Source organism: Cheilinus undulatus, linkage group 3, assembly GCF_018320785.1.
Source record: "Cheilinus undulatus linkage group 3, ASM1832078v1, whole genome shotgun sequence".
Taxonomy (NCBI): Eukaryota; Metazoa; Chordata; class Actinopteri; order Labriformes; family Labridae; genus Cheilinus; species Cheilinus undulatus.
Window position 1 is genome coordinate 23,289,614 of NC_054867.1, and position 23,332 is coordinate 23,312,945.

The window sequence follows — 23,332 nt, forward strand, 5'->3', positions numbered from 1 at the left end:
CTCAACTTACTGGAATGCAAAGATATGAAGAGCTAGTATTCCTTTGTTATCTTAGTGCTATTGTAAAGCATATGTATGTCCACCCATTATCATTCATAAGAACAGTCTATGGCTATAGAAACACTCCATAGGGTTTACAGTAGCTACTGTCTGACTTTATAATCTAAGGTCAAAAAGTTACAAGGAGCAGATTATTCTTTGGAAACCACGCACTTACAAACATCACTTTTCTGACGTACAGTATGTTATGAATCACAGGAGGAGGTGTAGGGTGCTACAACAAGGTGTGCGCGCGCTCACGTGCACGTGAACACTCGCGGTTAGGGGAGGGTCGCGTCACGCCCACTGCCAGACTGACTGGCACGAGGAGGACTACAAATAAGACCAAGATAACTCAGTGGAGAACCTCAATACAACTCTCTCCTCTGTTACTTAGTCATTTTAAACGAAGAAAAGGGCAGCAGACATGGCTCAAGGTAAGCTTTAATATCTCCGTATTTTAACATATTTTTTTTACTTCTTTAAATATTTTAATTACAAGTGTAACCAAATTTTCATTAAATAGAATAATTGCTGAACGGTTAACAGCTAGCTTAATGGCTGAAAAAGTCTTACAGGCTTCTTCATGATGGATTTATTTGGCCAGTTAGCTCACGAGAGTATTTTTGTTTGATGTTTTCTTTCACATATTTCCTTATATGGGCTTTTACTGTTTATGATACTTCAAACTGAATTATTTTCCTGTGCTTTCTTGCTTTGGCGGGTATTTTCGTCACTTACTTCCAGGTGTTTTAATTACTTAAAAAGGCAAACTTTCACTTAGCCAAGGGCAGTGCTGTAACCTACCACACTGCACATATTATGTATATTAAGTGTGCTCATGCCTTCACGCTGTAGTTTGGTTTTAGTGCTGCAGGAGTAACTGTGAGGCACGCTTTCACCAGAGATGTGAAAGCAGACGCATCCAAAAAATGTTTAACCTTGTTCCCTGAGAACATGATTGCTGCTCTCAGACCTTTGACATGCATAAAAGCAGCTGAGAGCAGCTGGAGCCTCCACTTGTAAACTGTTGCTGCATTTACAGGCACACAGGGAGCTTTTCAAACATTCTTTGTAGAAACATTCAAGTCTGACCAAAGCAGTCAAAAATCAATGTTGGCATGAGATCACCTCTGAAGAATTCAATAGTTATATCCAAAGATGAGAAGCCTGAAGTTTAAACTTTCAGGTGTGTTTGGGCCCATTACTCTAATGTTAGTTTAAAAATGTATTGGTGTATTTACTCTTTGTACAGAGTGTTAATAAGACTTTAACTGGTGATGCTGCACGCTATAACAAAGCAAATCTTTAGTTGAAAAAATATTTTGACATATAAAGACCATTTAATTGAAATGTAAGGTGTCCATGATGACTCAGTGAAGTCAGGATGAGCATTACCTACAAGACTGAAACTCCTTTCACCTCAGAAGTGACTCATGTTTATTTTTCCAAAAGGACTAAAATGATGTTTACTGTACCGGCTTCTCGCCTCAAAAACAACTAGATTTTATTTAGATTTCCTTAAAAGGCTAATGCTGGCTTCATTGCCGCTTACTTAGACAATCATCCACAGTGTGGGCCACGGCTTGAAGGCTGACGTAGGGGTGTGTAGTATGCGAGGTTAAGTGAGAAAGTCAGGGTCAAGGCTGAGGAATCTTTGCCCATTCATTCTCTAGTAGGGAATTGTGCTGAAAAAAGCTGCAAGTGAATGCATTATGTTACGCTTTAGAGCACACATGCAGACCATCTGCGATACCATAACAGCTTCACACGACGCAACACATGCTGCTGCACTGTGGTTTTGGAATAAAATCTAAGTTGAATTTATTTTGTGTCACTTTTGAAACCACAAAAAGGCTTCAGACTGCAGCAGTATAGATGACGAGAGCTTAAATCTGCACCATTAATGTGTTTTCCATCAGCCTTCAGTTGTAAAGTTACTCTCAATAATTGTTTTCATATTCTTTAAGATCAGGAGTCATTTTACTGGACTTTGTCACCTTTCATGGGAGAGTCTATAAAACACTTTTCAAAGAGAAACAGTGAGACTGAAAGGAATTTCTTGGACCTGAGTTTTCAGTTTCTTTCTAACGGACTATTTAATTGCAGCTGTGTGCCTGTGAAAAGCTGATATTTATTCAGCTTATGCACTGATAAAATTTGAGTTGAATAATTGCCAAAGCACCCTCAGACTAAACAGCAAAGCTCTCTGACTACAATCTGCAGCTGCCCCAAAATAGGTAGAGTTATCATCTTTAAGGCATTTGACCCAATTAGTTACACTTGCATGTGCTAAATTAGTAACAGGACAGGGGTCAAGATCACTGTAAAGATCAGAGAAGTCCAGATGCACAGTGGGCTTCATGTGAAACAGCAGGAAGTCTTTGCAGCTTAGTCTTTGCTCCCTCAAGTCCATCCAGGTCTTGACACAGCACCCCATGCTTGTTTCCAGTGCTTTCCTAAACATGAAGGAGAAATAATTAATGAGAGGTTAACCCCTTAACGTGTCATGAAGCTTAAGACGTTGTTGGTCACACTGAGGACCATGGATGCATTGTTAGAGGGGACCCTAATTTTTTCTACTAACAGGAAATCAGAGGGTGGGTTTCTTTAGTCATAACTTGCCCCTGAGAGAAGGTGTGGTTGTGTGTTTGCACACTTCACAGGGAGTGACTTTCTGTCTGTTTACCTCCTGCTAAATGCACTCAGAAAGCCCAGTGAAACAGAATTATCTAATAATGAACGACTGTGTGAGCTCAGTTTTCTTCCACAAAATTTGTAATAACTTCCAAATAGCTCAATGAGTTTGTAAACAAATCTACATGAACATTTGACGCTGCTCCTTGTGCTTTAATTACTCTGGAAAATGAAGGAAATATAAGGGTTGTTTGTGCTAACTAGCTAAATATATTAAACACATTTATAGCCACTGCATGAAGAAAACTGGACTCCAGTAAACCAGAGCCTGATGCTTTATTTACCACAAGTCAGCCATTAAAGGAGTTCATTGTAATCTTGGGACCTTGTAGATTCTTTTGAATATCCTACATCATATACACTGCTGTAAATTTTACAGTGTGCTCTGTAACATGTCAGTTTAATAGCATTTGAGGTGCCACATAAATTTACACACTTGTGTCTTGTTAAATTAAATCTAGAACCAAGAATACATCTGGAGAGCTTGAAATACAGATGTATGTTCTCAGGGCTTTAATGATAATGGCCTATTATCATCAGTCATATTATACTCTTTAATGTTTTTGTACCTTTTATACAGCTGTTCTTTAGAATAAAAAGGATAATCTTTCCTTGATTAAGTCAAGTATTGTAGGCTTGTAATCCATATTATAAATCCAAGACATTCGTTAATGTTAGAATAAAGTTTATTCTTTGTCTATAACATGATTTTTGTTAAAGTCAGAGATGTGTCATTAGCTCCTCTTTTATAGAATTATGTTTTTCTTTGAAAGTTGGAAGGTTGTGTTTTTTAATGCTTTTATCTCCTCCAAAGCTCTGAACATCGACCGTTGGAACCTCGAGTGTGAGTTCAACAACATGGACCACCGCACTGATCTTAACGGCATAGATCGTCTCATTGTGAGGAGAGGCCAGCCGTTCACAATCAGCCTGTACCTTCACTCCGGACAATACCAACCAGGATTCAGCTCTCTTGACTTTGTTGCAGAAACAGGTACTAATGACTCTTTACAGCCTCTTTTTACAAAGATATTTTTGGTCTTTATTCTGTAGATAAAGACTGTCAAGTGGAAAATAAAGAAAACAACTGACTGGTCATTTAATTACAGTCGGCTACTTTTTTCCCCTGTTGTTGACTTTAAAAAAAAGTTGGGTTAACAAGTTGCAGCTATTTTTTCTTGTGTATTTAGATTCCCTACAACAGTGTATCAACTTGCAATAAAGTAATTTTAAAGTAAAAATGCTCCTTTGCAGCAAAAACATGAAACTAATCTACTTAAGACTAATCACTCGATATATTTTTTTATGTTTGGCATTTTAGGCTTGTGGCTTCCTTTTAAACTCAGAAAGTCTTAAGTGTTTAAAAAAGTAAGAACAGACCTCTAATGAGACTTCCATGAAACCATTCGTTTTTAAAATGACAGTGTTAGAAATAGCAGATCAGATTTTGCAGCAATGTGAGCGTTACTTATGAAGTAGCTGATTTCTTTTTATATACCTGGTCAATGGCTGTGTTTCATCTTTACAGAAATGAATTACAACCACAAAGTTTTGTCTTGATTGCAGGAAAAAAAGTGTTTTCTCAACTTCTTGGAGAACCCCTAGATAAAATATCTGCCATCTCTCCTCATTTCAAGGCACAGTATGAAAATCCTGCCACTAGGGGGCTCTCTATCAAGATAATATTACAATATGACAAATAGAGACCAGCTTACCTCTGCCTATCTCCACTTTTAAGTTATTTGAATTTAGAACTCTGTTCATTAAAATGGCTCTTCATAAGGTGTTTATACCAAACAGTCAACCAATGTTTAATTACATTAACGAATTTGACATACTGGTAAAAAAAGGAAATAGTGTTCATCTGGGTTTGTGATGCTGCTCACAAAGCATGCTGGGATCTCTTGCAGTGTGAACCTTGAAGGACCCTTTTAACAGCTTCTCAGGGCTGAGCATGGACAATTGAACTTGCAGCCACCGCAAGGAGACACCTCCCGTTACAATTATTACACTAAGAATAAGAATTTCTGTTTCTGAAAACTGTTGGAAATATTTTAGATAATGTAAAACCTCAACTAAAAAACATAGATAATGTAGGAGTAGTTCTTTTCAAAATTTATATAAAAATTTGAGAGCAAAATTCTACATGTTGTAAATGAACTGGGGGAAGCCCCGGAAGAAGATAAGGGGATGATATGCACCAACCATTGTTCGGATCAGGAGATGAGCTCGTGATCAGTGTAATGAGGACTGTAGCTTCAGCACAAGGAGTGCCTGTTTTATCATCTGAGCTAAGCTGACACCATCCGTTTGACATTTTCACCTACACTATATGGGTTTCTGAACAAAACATATGAAGAATTCATGTGCTTAACTAGATACTTAAAACTAGATATTTCAAATAGTAATTAATGAATTTCACTGTTAAAGTTACTGACCTTTCCAGGGCAGCCAAACAGCCAGAAAAGTGAATGAACCCAACTGTCATCATATAAAAAATGCGATATTATGATCCTATTAAGAGCAGGGGTTAAGGAAAATATTGTGGTTGCTTCCTTTCAGTCCGGAAAGTTGGGTCATCCTGCTGGAATGAGTGTGTTTCTTGAGCTGACCTTAATGCTCTTTGCTACCTATTGTTATTTCAAAGATGAGAGGGGAAAGGAGCGGTAAGGGTGGTGGAAAGAAAACCAAAGTTATTTTCTTTTGTCACTGATACTGCTACTGGATTTTTAAATGAGCATGCTGCTGTGAATGGTATTTTAGTGGACTCAGATACTGTTTTAACACACACGCCTTCAGAAACTATAGAAAAACATCTGTATTTACTTCTCATGTCATATTTGTATGAAGCGTTCCTGCTGAGTGTGATAACACAGCTTTAACTCCCACTAATATCCAACTGTTTTAACAGGAAGTGATGCTTTACAACAGGAAAGCATGTGTATAATCATAGATAACATTATCAACCTTTTAGAGTCAAGTATGGTTTAATGGATTAAAGGAGGACCCCTAATCCCACCCAGTGAGAAGGAAGTGATGGATCCAACTAACTTTGGTTTAGTTGGCTGTGCTGAGTGAAAGATGTGAAAGAATTTAGTCTGTGGACAAAAGAGAAACATTTATGTAACTTACCAGAATTCACATTTGCACTGTATCTCAGGGGACTGCGATTCAGTTTGGTCATAATTAAGCACATTACACAGTCCATGCAAGAGATGAGATTCCAGAGATGTATGAACTAAATTTGGGCACAACCAAAAATGTCCCTTGTGAGTTTTTGCATTCTTTAGGCACTCAAGTTTCAAAGCAATTGTTCACATGAAGTCCTGAGACACTAGCTATATTCTCTGTTCTATGCAGGTCCCCAACCCTCTGAGATATATGGCACAAGGGCCTCCTTTGGTCTCTCCGACCACATTGACACTTCCTGCTGGAGTGCTACGATCACTAGTCCCCCTGGGGACATGGTGGCCCTGTCTGTCTGCTCTGCCCCTGATGCACCCATAGGCCGCTACACCCTGACCCTGGGGCAGTCAGGGCGGATTGAGTTTATCCTGCTCTTTAACCCCTGGTGCCCAGGTGAGTAAACAGACCATATGTCAAGCTGTCGTGCCGGGGATTACATGTAGAAGTCTTAAACCGTGTAATGCTTTGATGATCATGTTTCACTTGTGAGAGGGTTTATAACAGGAAATGTCCAGGAGCAATTCGGAAAGGTTTATATAAAGCAACGGTGATATTTAAGTTTGATGATATTCATTGTGTTATTTTTGCATTTAAAAAGTATGATTATTCACTAAGAGCTTACTTATGTATATAGCTTAGAGTAGGATTAGTTCATTGAAACTCTGATATGATTTTTCCTGAAGTTTTATATCACAGCAAGCAGCCAGTTAGCATAGCTCAGCCTCAAGGCTGAAACCAGGGGGAAGAGTGAGTCTTGCTCTATGTGAACGAGGAAAATTCTTCCTTTACAGCTTTTTATTCATTTTTTACAGTAAATGTTTTATTATTGAGGAAAAAAAGGTGTAATCTGTTGCATAAATGCATAGGTGCTATGCAGTCACAAGATGCAGAATTCCCATAAGCAGTAGGGGACAGTGTAGAAGTAGAGGAGATGTGATCAGGATGTGACAGCAAGGGCAAAAGGTTTTAAAAATAGGTTTATATACCGAGGCAGTGATTATCCAAACCTGTATGATGTGTCATTTCTACTCCACCGCAACAAAAATACCTTTTTAAACAGCTAATGACAGATAAGATTCATTTCAGAGGTAACATTAAACATATTGAAACATAAATGAGTAGGTTGGAGAATAGGGATGCATTACAGTCAGCCCACAGTTTAATACTTACCTTGCTTTCATGGGCACAGTCTTAGGTTGTTCAGGTTTGATGGCTCAGGTCATCAGTTTTAGGTTGTTGCTTAACAGTGTCTGTATGGATAACTCTACAAGAGTGTGGGATGGCATTATTAATACAACGTTGCTAATTGTTGTCTGTTACCTGTGTAATAAATGTAGACACATGGTCCCCCTTGAGGGACGAGAAAGGCTGTTTTTAGCCAAAACTATGACACATATTCCCTTATGCATTTGAGTATTATATTGGGATTTATTTCATTCCTTTTGGACAACAGAGTGGTGCCCAATGCTGGTGGTGTTTTCCGTCCACCAGTCATCAATGGCCAGAGCTGGCAGTTTTATCAGTTACAGATCTCAGAATAGGCATAGTTTCCTCCTCAAGTGTTATCATGACTATAGGTTGCATCCTGTCCTCTAACTGTACACGGCCTGAGCTCTCTGGTGTGCCCCCTAAGCAGCTGCTAGTGGATTCAAACGCACAGTAAAAGAACAAGTTAACCTTCAGCCTTGGACAGTCAGGCTAGCAGTTTTATCATTTCTAGTCTTTATGCTAAGCTTTGCCAACCAGCTTCTTGTATTAGCTTGTCAGTGAACATACGGATATGAGAATGGTTCTGACCTTACTTTCAACTAGGAACCATCAGAGACCTAAATTTCCACAAAAATCTAAAGAGTGAACTCCAGCTCCTACAGGGTGAAAATAGCTGTCTTAGTCATATTCCACTTAGAAAATGTACATGGATGAACAATGGACATTCATCACATTGTTTTGGTGTCTCTTGGCAACAGGCGATACAGTATACATGGACAATGAGCAGAGTCTGGCAGAGTATGTGTTATCTCAGGATGGCATCATCTTTCGAGGCAGCTACAAACATCCCATACCAACTCCGTGGAACTTTGGCCAGGTACCAAAACCAACACTATCATTGTCAGCACGCCTCATCTAACACCACAAACATACTGTAATCCACCAGGGGAGCCAGCATAGTCCAGAGTGGAGGAGTTTGATTCACATTTACTGTGATAAGAAGAGAATGCCATTTATCAAGTGATTAATGATGTTTTATATAAGTCCAACACACAGTAAATTCTCAACATTTGACACTGAAATAAACAGAGGTATTTATATATCTGACAGTGGATGGATAAAGAGAGGGGAGTGTCTTTGTATGGTATTTGATATGGTTTGATTAGCCTGGCATTCACAGTGCATGACTTCTGCAGCTGTTGAGCCTTATAGCACAACAGAACCACACATCTAATTAGCAAAGCCTTCGCACCTGTTTTGCAACCTTGGAGTGATGTTTTGATTATATTTCCATGTTTGACACTATACCTGAACAATTACCTGTTTTTCTGTCCAGTTTGAAAGTGGAATCCTAGATGTGTGTCTGAGGATTTTGGATATGAATCCTAAATGTCTGAAAAATCCTGGCAAAGACTGCTCAGGGAGGAGAAATCCCATCTATGTCTCCAGAGTGCTCAGCGCTATGGTAAGTCATACTCTTTTTTGCTTTCTCTATGTACTTTTTTCTGTTATTTACAAGAAGTCTGGATGTGTTTGTTTGATTCTAATGAAATTAATTCAAACTAAAAATTAAAACTCTTAAGATTTGCTGTTTAAATAAATATTCACACTTATTTTCTTTGCCTTAGGTGAACTGTAATGATGACAAAGGGGTAGTGCTCGGAAAATGGACAGACGGCTATGAAGGTGGTGTCAGCCCCATGTTTTGGAAAGGCAGTGTGGAGATTCTGCGCAACTGGGACTCACAAGCCTGTCAGCCTGTTCGCTATGGACAGTGCTGGGTGTTTGCTGCTGTGGCCTGCACAAGTGAGATAGCAGACAGTGGAGCTTTGTAGCCTATCACTGAAAAACACACTTGATATGCCACAAACAGACGTATTCTATATGGAGGCAACAAAGATGGTACACTTTTTTCTCAATCTTTTACTCATGTGTGTTGTTTTTATCCCGTTAGTTTCTAGGGCACTTGGCATTCCCTGCAGAGTCATCACCAACTATCTGTCAGCACACGACACCAACAACAACCTGGTGATTGAACGCTACATCAATGAAAATGGAGAGCTTGTTCAGACCAGAGAGATGATCTGGTACGTTCTGTGTCTGTAAAACTACCATAGCAGGTTGGGTTATGGCTCGTCATTACTGAGGAGAGAGGAACAATGCAATATAACATTGAACATACAAATAGGGATGTTTCACAACTGTAAGGTTTCCTTTTAAAGTGAAGGCAAGAAGCTTTGAGTTATAGAGGACGATTTCTTAGAGGCAAAACAAGGAAAAACAAGGTAAAGCTATTCGTTTTTTTGATTTTGTGTCTCAACACGACATCTCATCATCTTTGGGAAGTGACTGAAAAAATGAGATCAGAAGATTGAGGTTGGTTTGGGTACCTCATTAGGGTGCCTCCTTTGGAGTTTTTCTCGGCACACCCAACTGAAGGGAGACTAAAAACTCACTTATTCAGTTATGTTTCCTATTTGGCTGGGAATGCTACAAAATCCCTCAGGAGGAGCTGGAAAATGAGAGGGGTGTGTGGGTGAACTTGATTAGTCTGCTGCATCTGCAGCCCAACATCAAAAGAAAATGGATGGATGGATGGATGGATGGATGGATGGATGCGCCTGAGAGGTGGGGAAAGTAAGCTCGTGGAAAGAAGCTATTAACATGTGGTGTAATTTCTAGGAATTATCACTGCTGGGTGGAGAGCTGGATGACCAGGCATGATCTTAAGACTGGTTTTAACGGCTGGCAGGCGAGTGACCCAACACCTCAGGAGAAGAGTGAAGGTAACAATACACTGACTTTCATGAATTAACCAATGTGGACTTCCTTACTAAGGTGGAACCACCATATATAATTTTTCTTTCCTGTTTTTAGGAGTGTACTGCTGTGGCCCCATCCCTGTCAGAGCCATTAAGGAAGGCGAACTCACATTGAAGTACGACGCCCCGTTTGTCTTTGCTGAGGTCAACGCTGATGTCATCACCACAATGAAGAAAACAGATGGCAACACATCAAAAGTCACAACCACTACACTTGTGGGCCAGAAGATCAGCACTAAGAGTGTGGGCAGTGACGCCAGAGAGGACATCACTCATTTGTACAAGTACCCAGAAGGTAAAAAGCAAATCAGACTAAACATCACAAGAGCATGCCCTTAAAGAGTTTCACCTGAAGTGCATCTACCCTGGAATTACCAACTGCAACATCATTCAGTCCAAGCTGCTTTTTAGATGTGATTATTGTCAGAAATATTCAAGGTAGACTTGCCAAGTGCTACCTTAGTGTAAAACAATGACATTCTTTCATTCTTTTGTCCCTGGACATTATTTGAAACCATCTTTATTTTGACTTCTAAGAAGCCTGTGAGCACATATTGTAAACAAAGTCAGTTGTTACTGTAATAAGAGCTTGACATCTTTTGACAACCGGAATTTATGTCCTTCCTTTTACATCCCTAGGATCAGATGAGGAGCGGGTGGCGTTTGAGAAGGCCAACCACCAAAACAAGCTGCTTCAGCAGCAGCAAAATCAAGGCCTACACCTCACTATCAAAGTCTCATCAGACATGAGGAAGGGCTGCGACTTTGACGTGTTTGCTGTTGTAACCAACAACACCCAGAGTGAGAAGAAGTGCCGCCTGGTGTTTGGGTCCTGTGCTATGTCTTACAGCGGCTTCCTTGGAGAGAACTGTGGTTTCAAAGATCTGCTTAATGTTGAGCTCTCACCTGGAGCAGGTTGGTCCCCCCCCTGTAGTTTTTAGGTGTTTGTTTTTTTATCTTTGTTAAACTCATTCTGTGTGTTCTTTAAGAGAGGAGAGTCCCACTGAGGCTGAACTACTCCAAGTATGGCAGTGCACTCACTGAAGACAACTTAATCCGGCTGGCAGCTCTTCTGCTGGATTACAGCACCAGAGAGCATGTTCTGGCAGTGAGAAACATTGTGCTGGAGAACCCTGAAATCAAAGTCAAAGTGAGTACAACGACCTGTAACAAGCATCGTAGACTAAACAAGGAGATAATAGCATATACATCCTGTCCTGACAGTTTTTGCTACAAGTTTAAAGAAAAACAGGCCTTTGAAATGAAGCTCAACCCAAGTATGAGCGTTGTTTTTACTGTGACTTTGATGAGTAACGCTCTGAGGTGTCTGTGATCTGCAGATCCTGGGTGAACCGAAGGAGAATCGTAAGCTGGCTGCAGAAATCACCCTCCAAAATCCTCTACCAGAGCCACTGGAGGACTGCTGCTTCAGCGTGGAGGGGGCCAACCTCACCGGGGGACGTGTCCTCTCTGAGAGGTTGTATGAGTCCTTTCCTATACAGAAAAAAATCACCATTCTTTACACACATAGAGAACCAACAAGTCACAGACACAATAGCTGAATTTTTCCATATTTATAAGCATTGATTTTATGTAATGGAAATGTTTCTTCCAAGCTTCACTCTTATGTATGTGTTATATCTGGCAGTCACTCAGCGTCCCGATGTCTGGATGTGCCATTGTTTTATCAGAATAAGTCCAACTGGTCAGTGACATAGACAAAGAGCAAAACAGAGCCAAATTATTATTGAGACATACTTGTTTGTGATCTCTTCTCCAAAAACACTGCAGCTTAATCTGCATCATCGCTCTTAAAAGCCAAAACCATCATAAGTCCATGTCATCATTAATAGATTTTCTAAATATTTATACAATCAGAAGAGTGATTAGTTCTCGTCTTTGTGTGTCAAAATTATAATCTTTAAATTTATCTTCCAGGTTGGGCTCACCAGTGGGACCAGGGCAAGATGCCAAGGTGAAAATCTACTTCACTCCCACCCATTCTGGCCTGAGAAAGCTGGTGGTTGACTTTGACAGCAACAAGCTGTGTCATGTCAAGGGTTACAGGAATGTCATTATTGGAAAATAATATACTCAAGTGTATAACACTGCAGTGTTTGAGCTCAATTGTTGTTTTTTAGCTGAAAAAGGACCCTGCTTAATCACAGCTTGGATGTTTTTTTTAAATATATTTAGTAGTTCAATGTACTGTATATCACTGATGGCTCCAAGTATTTCTGTTATTTTATAACATTTAATATGTGACCTGAGAGCACTTTGTATTCAGAAAGACATATCCAGTCTGCATAAACGATACATAAAAAAATAAATTTCCCATATTTTCCACTCAATTCTAGGTAATGATCTGTATTTTTAGTACCATGTACTATTTTTATACTGTTTAAGCATGTCAAGTAAAACAGGTGTCAGAAAGATCTGATTATTGTGCTATTGTGAAAATCAATTAGACTGTTTATGTACAATCTACGACCTTTATACATTTTTTTTTTTATTTGTGGGTAATGTGACAGCAGGAGATATACATTTACTTTGATGATGTTTGAATACAATGAATATAGGCTGTTTAGAAAAATGTGCATGAAAAGATCAAGTAAGACAACACTTAGAGCTCCTAACCAACAGTTCTGACTTAAATTCTTCTGAATATGGAAAACATCTTCACCTGGAGTAAATATGTCTGTCATCACTACTATCATGTATAGATATATATAGTAATGAAACACTTTTCATATTAAAGAGCTTTTCATTTCAATGTCTGCTTTGTGTCCCGCTTGGGACAGGCGTCATACTATTTTAAGCTTATGTACGTGGTTTAATGAATGTATCAAATCATTCTTATTCATGACAAGCTCCACAACTGCTCTGCACGGTTTGTACTGCTGGTTCTATGGCCAAAAATGAATCAACAGTTATCCAAAATACATGTCTACTACCAGTTATGATGATGAACATGGCATTAAAATGTGATTAATCTGCCCTTAAAGCTAAGGAAGTGCTGCCCTCTTCTGGCCTAACAGAGCTACTGCAGGTATTAATCAGAACTTGGCTGATGTTGCATAGTTTATGTTAAACTGTTAAACAGTTTTAAGTTAGCTTTTTATAGTAGAGTGACGGAGTACATTACACATTTTATGCTTATCAAAGGAATATAATAAGCTAGTGACTTTAAAGAGCATTAAATATCATTTCTACTATGCTTTAGTAATTGAAAAGTATTTTTTAGCTGATAATTCTTTTCTTGTCTTCCTCACACCACATCTGTAAGGTTTAGCACTTTACTATACAGTTCAAGGGTTAAGGACATACAAGATATGAATTAACTTGTTAGTGTATGTGGCCATACCATAAAAACCACTCTTCAAACATAAAAAGGGGTTATCTACATTCTTAAATCAATTAACCATTATTTTCTATCTTTCTAATTACTTCAAGCCTATGCTGTGTACCGTAATGATTTTAATCCCAGTCTGATGTTTTAACAGAGGCTTTCTTGTTTCCTGTGCTCCTAATTTGCGAACGTTGCATCCGTAGAAACATTGATTTAAGATTAAACATAAAAGAAAAATGCCAGTCATTTCAAATGAATGTATTTATCAGAGCAGATATTAAAAAGCAACAATCACAACAAACATAGTCAAGAGGAGAATGAGAATTAGATGACAAACACCAGAAAAGTTTCCACAGAAAAGTTCAATTGTGACTGAAAAAAATATGACATTTTAAAAAGATTAACAAACTACAGCAGTGTCTTTTGAGCCATTTGGTTAACTAGTAGAGAGTAAAATTTATTTGTTAATGGGAAAAATCTGTTGACATGTAAGAATATACACAAGAATATATATAATTTGAATTTATGTGAGGCATACATTTTGACAAACATTCTAGTGGTTTTATAGAAAGTTAAGTAGAGTTCAAACTTGAATTAAATAAAAGGTTATATTTATATATGTAAAAAGCTTAATTCATTCTTTAATTTGTAAAAAGCATTTACATTGAAATACTGCAGCTTCTGGCATGTGTTTGTGTAAAATTAATACATTGCAAAGGAAACTAAACAGTCTATTTCCCCAGTACAATGAACTTCAAGTTAGCTTATATAATTAGTTCTGCTATTGAAAATGCTTCTAACTCATGACTGCATTGTAAACTAACTGTCAGAGGGGTTTAGGTGCTTTGATACTGAAAGCACGATTCCTTCAACAAAATCACAAAAGTTTTCCTCACTGCAACATTAACTTAAACTTGATGCAATGAAAGAAAAAGCAACAAACGAAACACAATCATGTGTACTGTCATTCAAATCATTCCCTTTTTGGCATTCAGACAGCAATTTTAAAGACAAACACAAAGTGTCCTGTTATATCGATTTCCTCGACTGCACACTCGTGTGTGTTTATGACCATCCCTCATTAGAGATAGGTCTTGAACATGCAGACAGACGGACAGACCGCCCTCTTTAAAGCACACAGCTCTCATTGCAGTCAGTGCTGCTGCTGGCTGATCTCTTCTTCAGGTTCTTGCCTTCTGATTGGTGCTCAGGGTACTGCTTCAGGATCCCCTGTCTCCTCTCCGGTTCCACCTGAAGGTAGGCGCGAACACGGTAGTGCTGTGCCTTGGTGCCACTGAAATCAATGACTCGACACTCGTATGTGCCCTCATCTGATAGCTTGACGCTAGAGAGGCGGAGCTTGTGGGAGATGTTGCTGCCAGCAACTTTAACCACCTTATAAGCACAAGAGATGAAGCATGGTTATTCAAAGTCACACGGCAGGGTTGTCTGAAATCTTTCAATTATTCACTATCCCCTCACTACACAAGGAGTTTATTCAAATTAGAGGACAACAGTAGGCTCACTGGTAAAATGAGAGCAAACCACACAGTGCCTATGAAAAGTATTTATCCCCTTTGATGTTTTACCCTTTTACTTATTTTGTAAATCAATCATGGCAGATACACATAGGCTTTTTAGACAAAAAAAAATACAACAAATTACAACTTCTCTGAACATTCACCCTCTTGTCTTTAAACTATTTCTGTGTAACCTTTATCTGTATGCTTTAGGTCATTGTCTTGCTGGAAAAAATCCTCTCCTGAGCCGTAGTTCTCAAACTGAATGAGATGGCGCTCCAGGATTTTCCTATATTTTTCACCGCATTCATTTTATCCTCTACCTTTACAAGCCTTCAATAGACAGCTGCTGCATGATGCCCCACAGCATGATGCTGCCACCATCATGCTTCACAGTGGCCACGGTGTGTTTGTGGTGGTGTGCAGTGTTTTGTGTCTGCCAAAGATAGGAAGATACTTTCTTCCACCTGATCACAGTCTCCCACATGCCTGAAGAATCCTAGTCCAGATTTAATATGAGTTTTCTTCAACAGTGGCTTTCTCATTGCCACTGTCCCATAAAGCTTTGACAGGTGAATAACCTGGGCAACAGTTGTTGTATGCAGTCTCTGATCTAGGCAGATTTACAAATGTGCCATATTCTTTCCGTTTCTTGGCGATGGATTTAACTGAACTCTGGGGGATGTTCACTGCCTTGGATTTTTTTGTATTCATCCCCTAACTTATACTTTTCCAAAACCTTGTTTCTTTCTTGCTTGAAGAGGGGTTTTTTTTTATTTTTTTTGTCTTCACTTTTTGTCTTTTTTATATTGGTGTAACGGATGCCAGGAATACTGATTAACCAGTGACTGGACCTTCCAGTCACAGGTGTCTTTATACAACAATCAGTTGAGACATTGGTCAAAAAAGCCTAATTATATTGAGCATGATTAATTTATAAAATCAATAAAAGGGTAAAATCAAAGGGGATAAATATTTTTATAGGTACTGTAGGTAATTACTTAGTTCATTTTCTCTGTGCAGCTTTATACAACATTGCTGGCATAAAGTGCTATAAAGGACAGGAAAACGATCCTCTCTAAACATTTGAACAAGTACTAAAATGAGAAACCCACACCCAACTAAACGGTGAGTAGACACTGATTTAGACATAGCCTGTGTCATTTTAAAGGACTACAGTATAACTCATGGCAGATTTTCAAATGATAACAAAAGCTCTCCTCTGACACTCCTCCTTCATCCCTTAGCTCCCCCCTCTCCTCCAGCATCCTCACCTCTCACATCTCTTTCTTCCTTTCTCCCTTTTTTCCACCATTAGGTTTTTGTGAGACATAGGGTAACAGACAAGCGCTGATAAAATTTGAAAACAAAATTATGTGATCATTTTCAAGCAAACTTGTTTTTATCTGCCAACACTATGTCCCTTACATAGGGTCCCTCAGAGGGTGGGCCTGTCTCTCTTCCCCAACTTAGTGGTAAAGCTAAAAGGATGGGAGAAGGAGTGGTTGGCATAAAAAAACAGGCATGAAGCATGTTTGAATCCTTGAATGTCACATATATGGGCTGCATATCTGGATTAAGGCCCTAGTACAATGGCTATAAACAAAGCGCTGTGAACAACAAACCCAGAGGGAGTTTGACTCCAATCTCTTTTTAGGAGGCCATTGATTAAATTCGAAATATACATACACACAGAATGTATTTGATTGTTGTTGTATTAACATTCAGAATGTTTCATATTGAATATTTACACTACAAAAAGAAATCATTGTTGATTCTGCCTCTGCGCTGTCCTAGTTGGCAGTTGCAGGAAGATCAAACTCACACTAATTTTGGTGGCATCTTTTGATGTTTCCTCCAGGGGGACAACCTGCACAGAAAAGTGGATGACACATAAGAAACAGACGGTTGATCAATGCTGTGCTTTTCTAAAAACATCTTTAGCTAAAAATAACTTTAATAACTGAGAACATGACAATGAGAATCATGTTTTCTTTCTTGTGCGGTTTTCTTAACAAAACCAAGCTTCTAAGGAGGAAGGATGGTATCATTTATTATTACTTTTTTCTGTCATATTTGAACTTATATGTGTCGTCCTGTGTGCAGGTTTGAATGGGTGTGTATGAGCACACAATCCAAAGCCTCTGAGAAGCCTAGTGTGTGTGTGTGTGGATGTGTATGCAGAGGTATTCTGCTGGGCATAGGTATGAATTATGCATGCAGCAGACAGAGATTTTGAAAATCTATTTCTTTCTCAGTGCCAATTATAGTGTCTAGAGGCACAACAGGGGAGCCGAGTTTTCCCATGATGGGAGAAAGTCAACCTGTTCCTCCAGTGCTAGCAAATGCTAATCAGCAATTATCCCTTCAATGCTGCACCAGAGGGGTTCTGCTGGGGCTAATATTGCATTTCCCTCTGCCTCATATACAGTGAGCTTTCGCTTCAGTTCAAGCATTTCAGTCCTGCATCAATGAAAGTAAAGCTGAAAACTGACTCGATGGTCATGAAAGATTTAACCTTCAGGATAAAATATGGTTTACTTTCTCATGTATGAGAAAATACCTGTGGCATAATGTATATTTCACTGTTTAGTGTTGAGAACTAACTGCATGTATCTCAATGAAGCCTTTCAGACTGGCTGGTTCTGGTTTCTAAACCTAATTTTAAACCGGCCGGCGCATTCAAACTGGGAAAGAAATGGTTCTGAACCTGAAAAGTTGGTTCTCAGCTGGAACAAAAAATAGTTGGTTCTTTCTTGGGAACCGTGACATCATCAGTGGGCGTATCATATTCTAGGTTGTGAAGATGAGCAGAAAATGGACAAAAAGTGGTCTTCTAGGTTGACTAAATGTTTGGTTGTGATCTGGGCATCAACGGAATTCCAGATGAAGCTGGAGAGTAGAACAAGGAGAGGCAAGTCATAAGCCCAATTTGCAGAAGAGATAGCGAAGGCTTGGTTCACCGGAACACCAGACCAAATAATTAATCAACTCAAGAAACTGAAAAAGGAATACCAGGACAGCAGGAAAGACTTGGGCAAAGTGGAGCTGGACGGGGTGATACATGACCATCATGTCCTCCCACTTTGGTTCTGCTTAAACTGGTGTGAACATGGCTGGTTCGCCTAAAGCACCAAGGTTCTGGAACTCTGAGCCAGAAACAGAACCATGTCTGTCTGAAAACACCCAATGATTCTGAGAATGGAAATACTTAAGAAGTGCACACAATTATTACTTTAATGATTAGTAAGATATTAGTAAGAACTTAACTCACCACTTATAAAGAATTACAAACTAGCTCCACACACTAGTCACACTTAATATCTTGATAAGTCAGCTATAGCTGTGGGTCTGGTCGTTTTTCATATTCCCTTGTATTTCTTTTATTTCAAATGTTGTAGATTAATCTATATTTTACATTAGGTAACTGGACTCATGTGTAGTGCATTCAGGAAATATTCAGACTCCCTTCACTTTTTTCAGTTTTTATTATGTTGCACCCTGACGCTGCTTCCAAAAAACACAGTGTTATTCTCATTAGTCTACACTCAGTACCCTGTAATGACAAAACAAAGACAGAATCTATTATTATTATCATTACTATTATTATCTATTAGCAAATTAATTAAAAAACCCTCAAATATCATGTTGACATAAGTATTCAGACCCTGTGGAACAACACTTGAGATTTAGGTTCCTATCAATTCTCTGGATTACTGCTGAGATGTTTCTACACCTATGGAAAATTAAATTGATTGGACATGATTTACAAAGGCACACATCTCTACAAGGCTTCACAGCTGACAATGCATTGAGTTTTTGCAAACTCCAAATGGACTTTCATGTTGCTCTGAGGAGAGGCTTCCATCTAGCCATAAGCCCCGATCAGTGGAGGGCTGCGGTGAAGGTTTTCCCTCTGTAACTTTGTCCCATCTCCACACAGGATCTCTGGTCAGAGTCAGAGTGACCGTCGGGTTCTTGGTCACCTCTCTTACTAAGGCCGTTCTCCCGTAGCAGTGTGACCAGCTCTTGGAAGAGTCCTGGTTGTTAACTTGTTATAGATCTTTGCCTTGCAACAATCCTGTCTCTGAGGTCTGCAGGCATTCCCTTGACTTCATGGTTTGGTTTTTGCTCTGATATGCAACGCCAGCTGAGAGGTCTTGCTCAGAGAGGTGTGTGCCTTTTCAAATTATGTCAAGTCAATTTAGGCCCCATCCACATGGAGATGAATTCAGTAGTATACACAAAAGTTTTTTGTTGTATTGGTGTTTCATCCACATGGAAACAGCGTTTTGGGAGGCTGTAAACACTACTTCTTGAAACCAGGTCCCAGAGTGAACAAATCTGTATACGCCTATCGTTTAATCTCTGTGTGGACAGCCAACCACATCTTTCTTGAAACGATTACATTATACATAGCATAGCCCACTTATGTGCAGGTCAAGCTAAAACAACAGTGGCGGCGTACAGGGTTGTGTTTGTGCTTCATACGCAGGCTTAGTAATCTTCTCTCTTTTTGGTGCATTTCTGTGGCAGCGTTACAGCGCCACTTACAGGCTTGGCATATATACTACAGCATTTTCTGTGGTTCCGTGCTTACGTGGACATTTTCTGAAATGTTTCTGTGTTTATGAAAAATGTTTTCAAAATGAAACGGAAATATATATATCGTTTTCATCCTTGTGTGGACAAAGTATTAATTTATCACAGGTGGACTTCATTCAAAATGGAGAGACATCTCAGCAACTATCCAGAGAAATGGGAGGAGCCTGTACTAAATTCCAAGTGTTGTTGAAAAGGATCTGAATACTTAAATAATAACAAATAAATAAACATTTATAAAAATTTGTTTTTACTTTGTCATGTTTGGGTAGACTAATGAACTAATGAACTAATGAAAAAAAATAATTTTGACTGCAGCATCAGGCTGCCACATAACAAGACAGGAAAAAGTAAAAGGGCCTGAATACTTTCTGAGTGTACTGTATGTGTTTATTTGTTTATTTGAGCTTGCTTTTTAACAATGTTAGATTGTCAGGGGGCACCAAAATCTCTTCATCCTAAAGACAGAGGAGATTTAAAATGTTAATGACCTGTTGTCTAGCATCATGTCAGTTTGCAATTGACTTAGCAGAAATATCTACGAACTGCAAAAACATAAATTACTTCACAGCTTACATTACTGGTGGGCTGTGAAGTCTTCTCTTGCTGGTTGCTGTGGTCCTTGATGTACCACCACTGGATCTCAAGGGAGTAGGAGGGGGAGCCCGCCCCTCTGAAGGAACAGGCCATCTCTACATCCTCACCGCTCTGTGTTATGATGTCATGTGGCACCTCTGTAAAGAGCGCTGCATGAGAGAGAGAGTGAGAGAGAAAGGGAGGGGGAAATGAATGAATGTGACAGAAGATTCCTCCAATCACCCTCTGAAGATTTCCTGAAAAGTCCTGCCCTTCCCAAACGTTTTCTATGAGAGCTTTCCCAGATGAATGTCAAATATTTTCATGCAATGGATGTGAGTCTATTTGGCGTGTCAGGTTAGCTGTTTTCTGCTAGGGCTCTATGTTTTTGGATCCTTCAACTCTCAACCCACAGACATGGGACAGCACAATCACACACACCCCTAAAAACATCTACCAGAACACACTACTCAGTCAGGCATTTCAACAGGCATCCCAGGCTTTTTTAATGTTACATAAAAGACTGCCACATGGAGTGAGAATATTTACATTTATGTTTACATGAAATATCACTTTATCTAAACTGTGGTCTAAATGGCCCTAAATTAGGATAAATAAATAAAGAAAATGAAATGACAACAAAAACTTTCTCTACATTAAGACAGGACCTTTAAGACCAGGTGTGCAAAAAGAGAAGTTAGTCACCATAAATGTGACATTCACTCTGCCATTCATATGGCTGATCCACAGGAAGGCATGAGGAAAAAGTCTGAGAGTGATGGGGGGAGCTTTTCTGTCATTTGACTGACTGAGTCTGTAAGAGTTATGCCCTCAATGCACCACTGCTTGCAGTCAGACAGTGAACTCATTTGTCAGGAGGAGACCTACTGCAGGGATGGAGCTGTACAGAGGCCAGCAAGGGAAGGGGAGAAGAAGAAGAGAGAAAAGGGAAGAGGTGAACTGAGGCAAGTATGTCGAAAAGAAAGAGTTGAGAAGGTAAATGGGAGTTTGAAAACTGAGACACTTAGAATGACTAAATCGACATCGTCACAGTAGGAAAAAGGATATTTAGCTTTGTGGAGCTGCAACTGTATTTACAGACCAGTCAAGCAGTGACTCAGGCTGTAAAGGCACAATTTTACCATAAACATGTTTTTCATGAAAAAATCCAAACCAGAACACTTGAAAAATACTTGTTCACTTCAGCTCAGCTCTCCTGTATTGTGCTAATTGCCCTGAAAACAACAGGGGAAATGATTTGAAGTTGATTTCTATCGTGCTTGGTCTCATGCATGATGCAGGCATTACAAAGCAGGCCTATTGGCATCTACTGCCCTCCACAGGGTGAAACCTGGTTACAGCAATTACATTTTTCTGTTGGCTTGTCATGAGGTAGGGATGCAGTCCCAGCTTTAATCACCATAGAGATCAACAGTGAATGCTGACTTTTTCACCAGCTGTGTCCTCAGAGGTAAATTTCTCCAACCAAATCCTCTGTGCAATCAGCCCCCAATCACTGCTGAGGTGTTATGGAAGCCCAGGTTGCTTTGATAGCTTTCAGCTCGTCTGTGTTTTTGGGTCTTCTGGTGTCTCTCACCTTCCTCTTCACAATAGATTCTCTATGAGGTTCAGGTCCGGTGAGTTTGCTAGCCAATCAAGCACAGGAATTATCATTGTCATCTAACCAGCTTTTGGTACCTTTGGCAGTGTAGGCAGGTGACAAGTCCTGCTTGAAAATGAAATCCGCATCTCCATAAACTTTGTCAGCAACAGAAGAATGAATTGCTATAACATTTCCTGTTAGATGGCTTTGTTAAATGTGGACTGACTAACGCCAGCAGATGGCATGGCTCCCAAAATCATCACTGACTGTGGCAACACTGGACTTCAACCATCTTGGATTCTGTGCCACTTTGATCCTCGTCCAGACTCAAAGACCTTGATTTACAAAAAATAAAAATTGCAAAATTTACTTTCATTTGAAAGAGAGCTGTAGACCACTGAGCATCCAGGTCTTATTCTCCTTAGCCCAGGTAAGATGCTTCTGACGTCTCTGGTACAGGAGTGGCTTGACATGAGGAATGCGACAGTGGTAGCTGAATTTCTTGATACCTCTGTACTAGTGGTGTAAAGATAAACTGATATGGATCGGTTAACCGATCTGATTATCAAAGGTCCGAGTCCATCGGTCCACAGGGCCCTGGATTGACCTTTGGATGGGCTATAACGTTAGAGATCGGTTCACTGAGGGTCTGCTGCTTGTTATAGCTCGTTCCATCATGGTTTGGCCTAGCATCTTTGATCTCGCATGACCTGCGATGACATTAATGAGAACTACAGTAGCAGTAGGTGCTCGCTAGGTAGCTCAATGTGTTTCACCAGTAATCGCTGAAACATCTTTGAGTTACAGTTATGCACCTCAGAGATCAAATCACAAGGGCTTAATATGAAGGCTGGATAACTTTTGAAATATCTGTCCGTCTGTACGCTTTAGAGAAAACTGATTAGGAACTACTACAGCTCATAAATCTCACCTGTTGAGCCCATGGAGCTAAAGTTTAGCTAAGATGCTAACACCAAACATAGGACAAACAGACCCGAAAATTAACACTTTTCTGAGTTGAAACTCAGGGGAGTCCTCAGTTATCAAAGTAAAAGAGCACATTTATTCCCGGGGTTTAAAACCCATTTAAATATCAATATCTCATATAACTGTCAAAGTAAGACACCTTGGCATATATGTGATGAAAACTTTCTTAAACATAATTTCAGAATGTTTGCACAGAAGGCCTAGGATTAAGTCTCTTTTATAAACAAGCACAAAATAAACTTAGATTATTGTGAAATTATCTTGTTTACCACTTTTTTCTAATTTTCGTTAAAGCAAAAAGTTTTGATTCCATAATCAGACTGCACCTAATTGAATAAGATGGGACCAAATCATTCTGTATTTTAATGAATCATCAGTGAATTAAAGCCTGTGAATCGAGATTCAAATCGAATTATCTTGAGAAGGAAAGATTCACACCCCTACTATGTACACATGGTGACTCTTGATGAACTGACCCCAGCCTCAGTCCACTCCTTGTGAAGTTCCCTCAAATTCTTGATTGGGTTTTGCTCAACTTCCAATTAAAATGCTTGGATACAGCACTCTGTGAACAACCTGCTTCTCTAGCAATAACCTTTTGTGGCTTACCCTCTTTGTGCAGGGTGTTAGTGACTTACTTCTGGACAGCTGTCAAGTCAGCAGTCTTCCCCTTGACTGTGTAACCTAGTGAGCTGACTAATGCCCCGTTTACATGGGATTAGAATTACCTAGGAACCTCTGA

At 39.4% G+C, this 23,332-nt stretch overlaps 2 protein-coding genes across 2 annotated transcripts in view; one reads left to right on the forward strand and one right to left on the reverse strand.

The window, feature by feature from the left end:
• The first annotated feature begins 354 nt into the window (after positions 1–354).
• tgm2b (transglutaminase 2b) lies at positions 355–12,726 on the forward strand. Its single transcript, XM_041816068.1, has 13 exons — positions 355–476; positions 3,551–3,730; positions 6,097–6,315; positions 7,890–8,008; positions 8,468–8,596; positions 8,760–8,937; positions 9,086–9,218; positions 9,814–9,917; positions 10,009–10,248; positions 10,593–10,868; positions 10,943–11,103; positions 11,294–11,430; positions 11,892–12,726. Exons 1-13 carry the CDS (start codon positions 467–469, stop codon positions 12,040–12,042), a joined length of 2,037 nt encoding a protein of 678 aa, XP_041672002.1. The 5' UTR covers positions 355–466; the 3' UTR covers positions 12,043–12,726.
• A 1,272-nt stretch (positions 12,727–13,998) lies between these two features.
• The window catches only part of vstm2l (V-set and transmembrane domain containing 2 like), a 40,693-nt gene continuing 31,359 nt past the window's right edge, over positions 13,999–23,332 (reverse strand). Inside the window, exons 2-4 of the mRNA XM_041783858.1 lie at positions 20,001–20,170; positions 16,648–16,692; positions 13,999–14,697 (exon numbers count right to left, since the gene is read on the reverse strand). Of these exons, the coding sequence (XP_041639792.1) occupies positions 14,431–14,697; positions 16,648–16,692; positions 20,001–20,170 (482 nt within the window). The 3' untranslated portion in view covers positions 13,999–14,430. The remainder of the gene's footprint in view (positions 14,698–16,647; positions 16,693–20,000; positions 20,171–23,332) is intronic.

Coding starts and splice junctions, on each gene's coding strand:
- tgm2b (XM_041816068.1), top strand. Junction 8,009..8,467: donor CTCCGTGGAACTTTGGCCAG/GTACCAAAACCA, acceptor TTTTCTGTCCAG/TTTGAAAGTGGAATCCTAGA. Junction 10,249..10,592: donor TTTGTACAAGTACCCAGAAG/GTAAAAAGCAAA, acceptor TTACATCCCTAG/GATCAGATGAGGAGCGGGTG.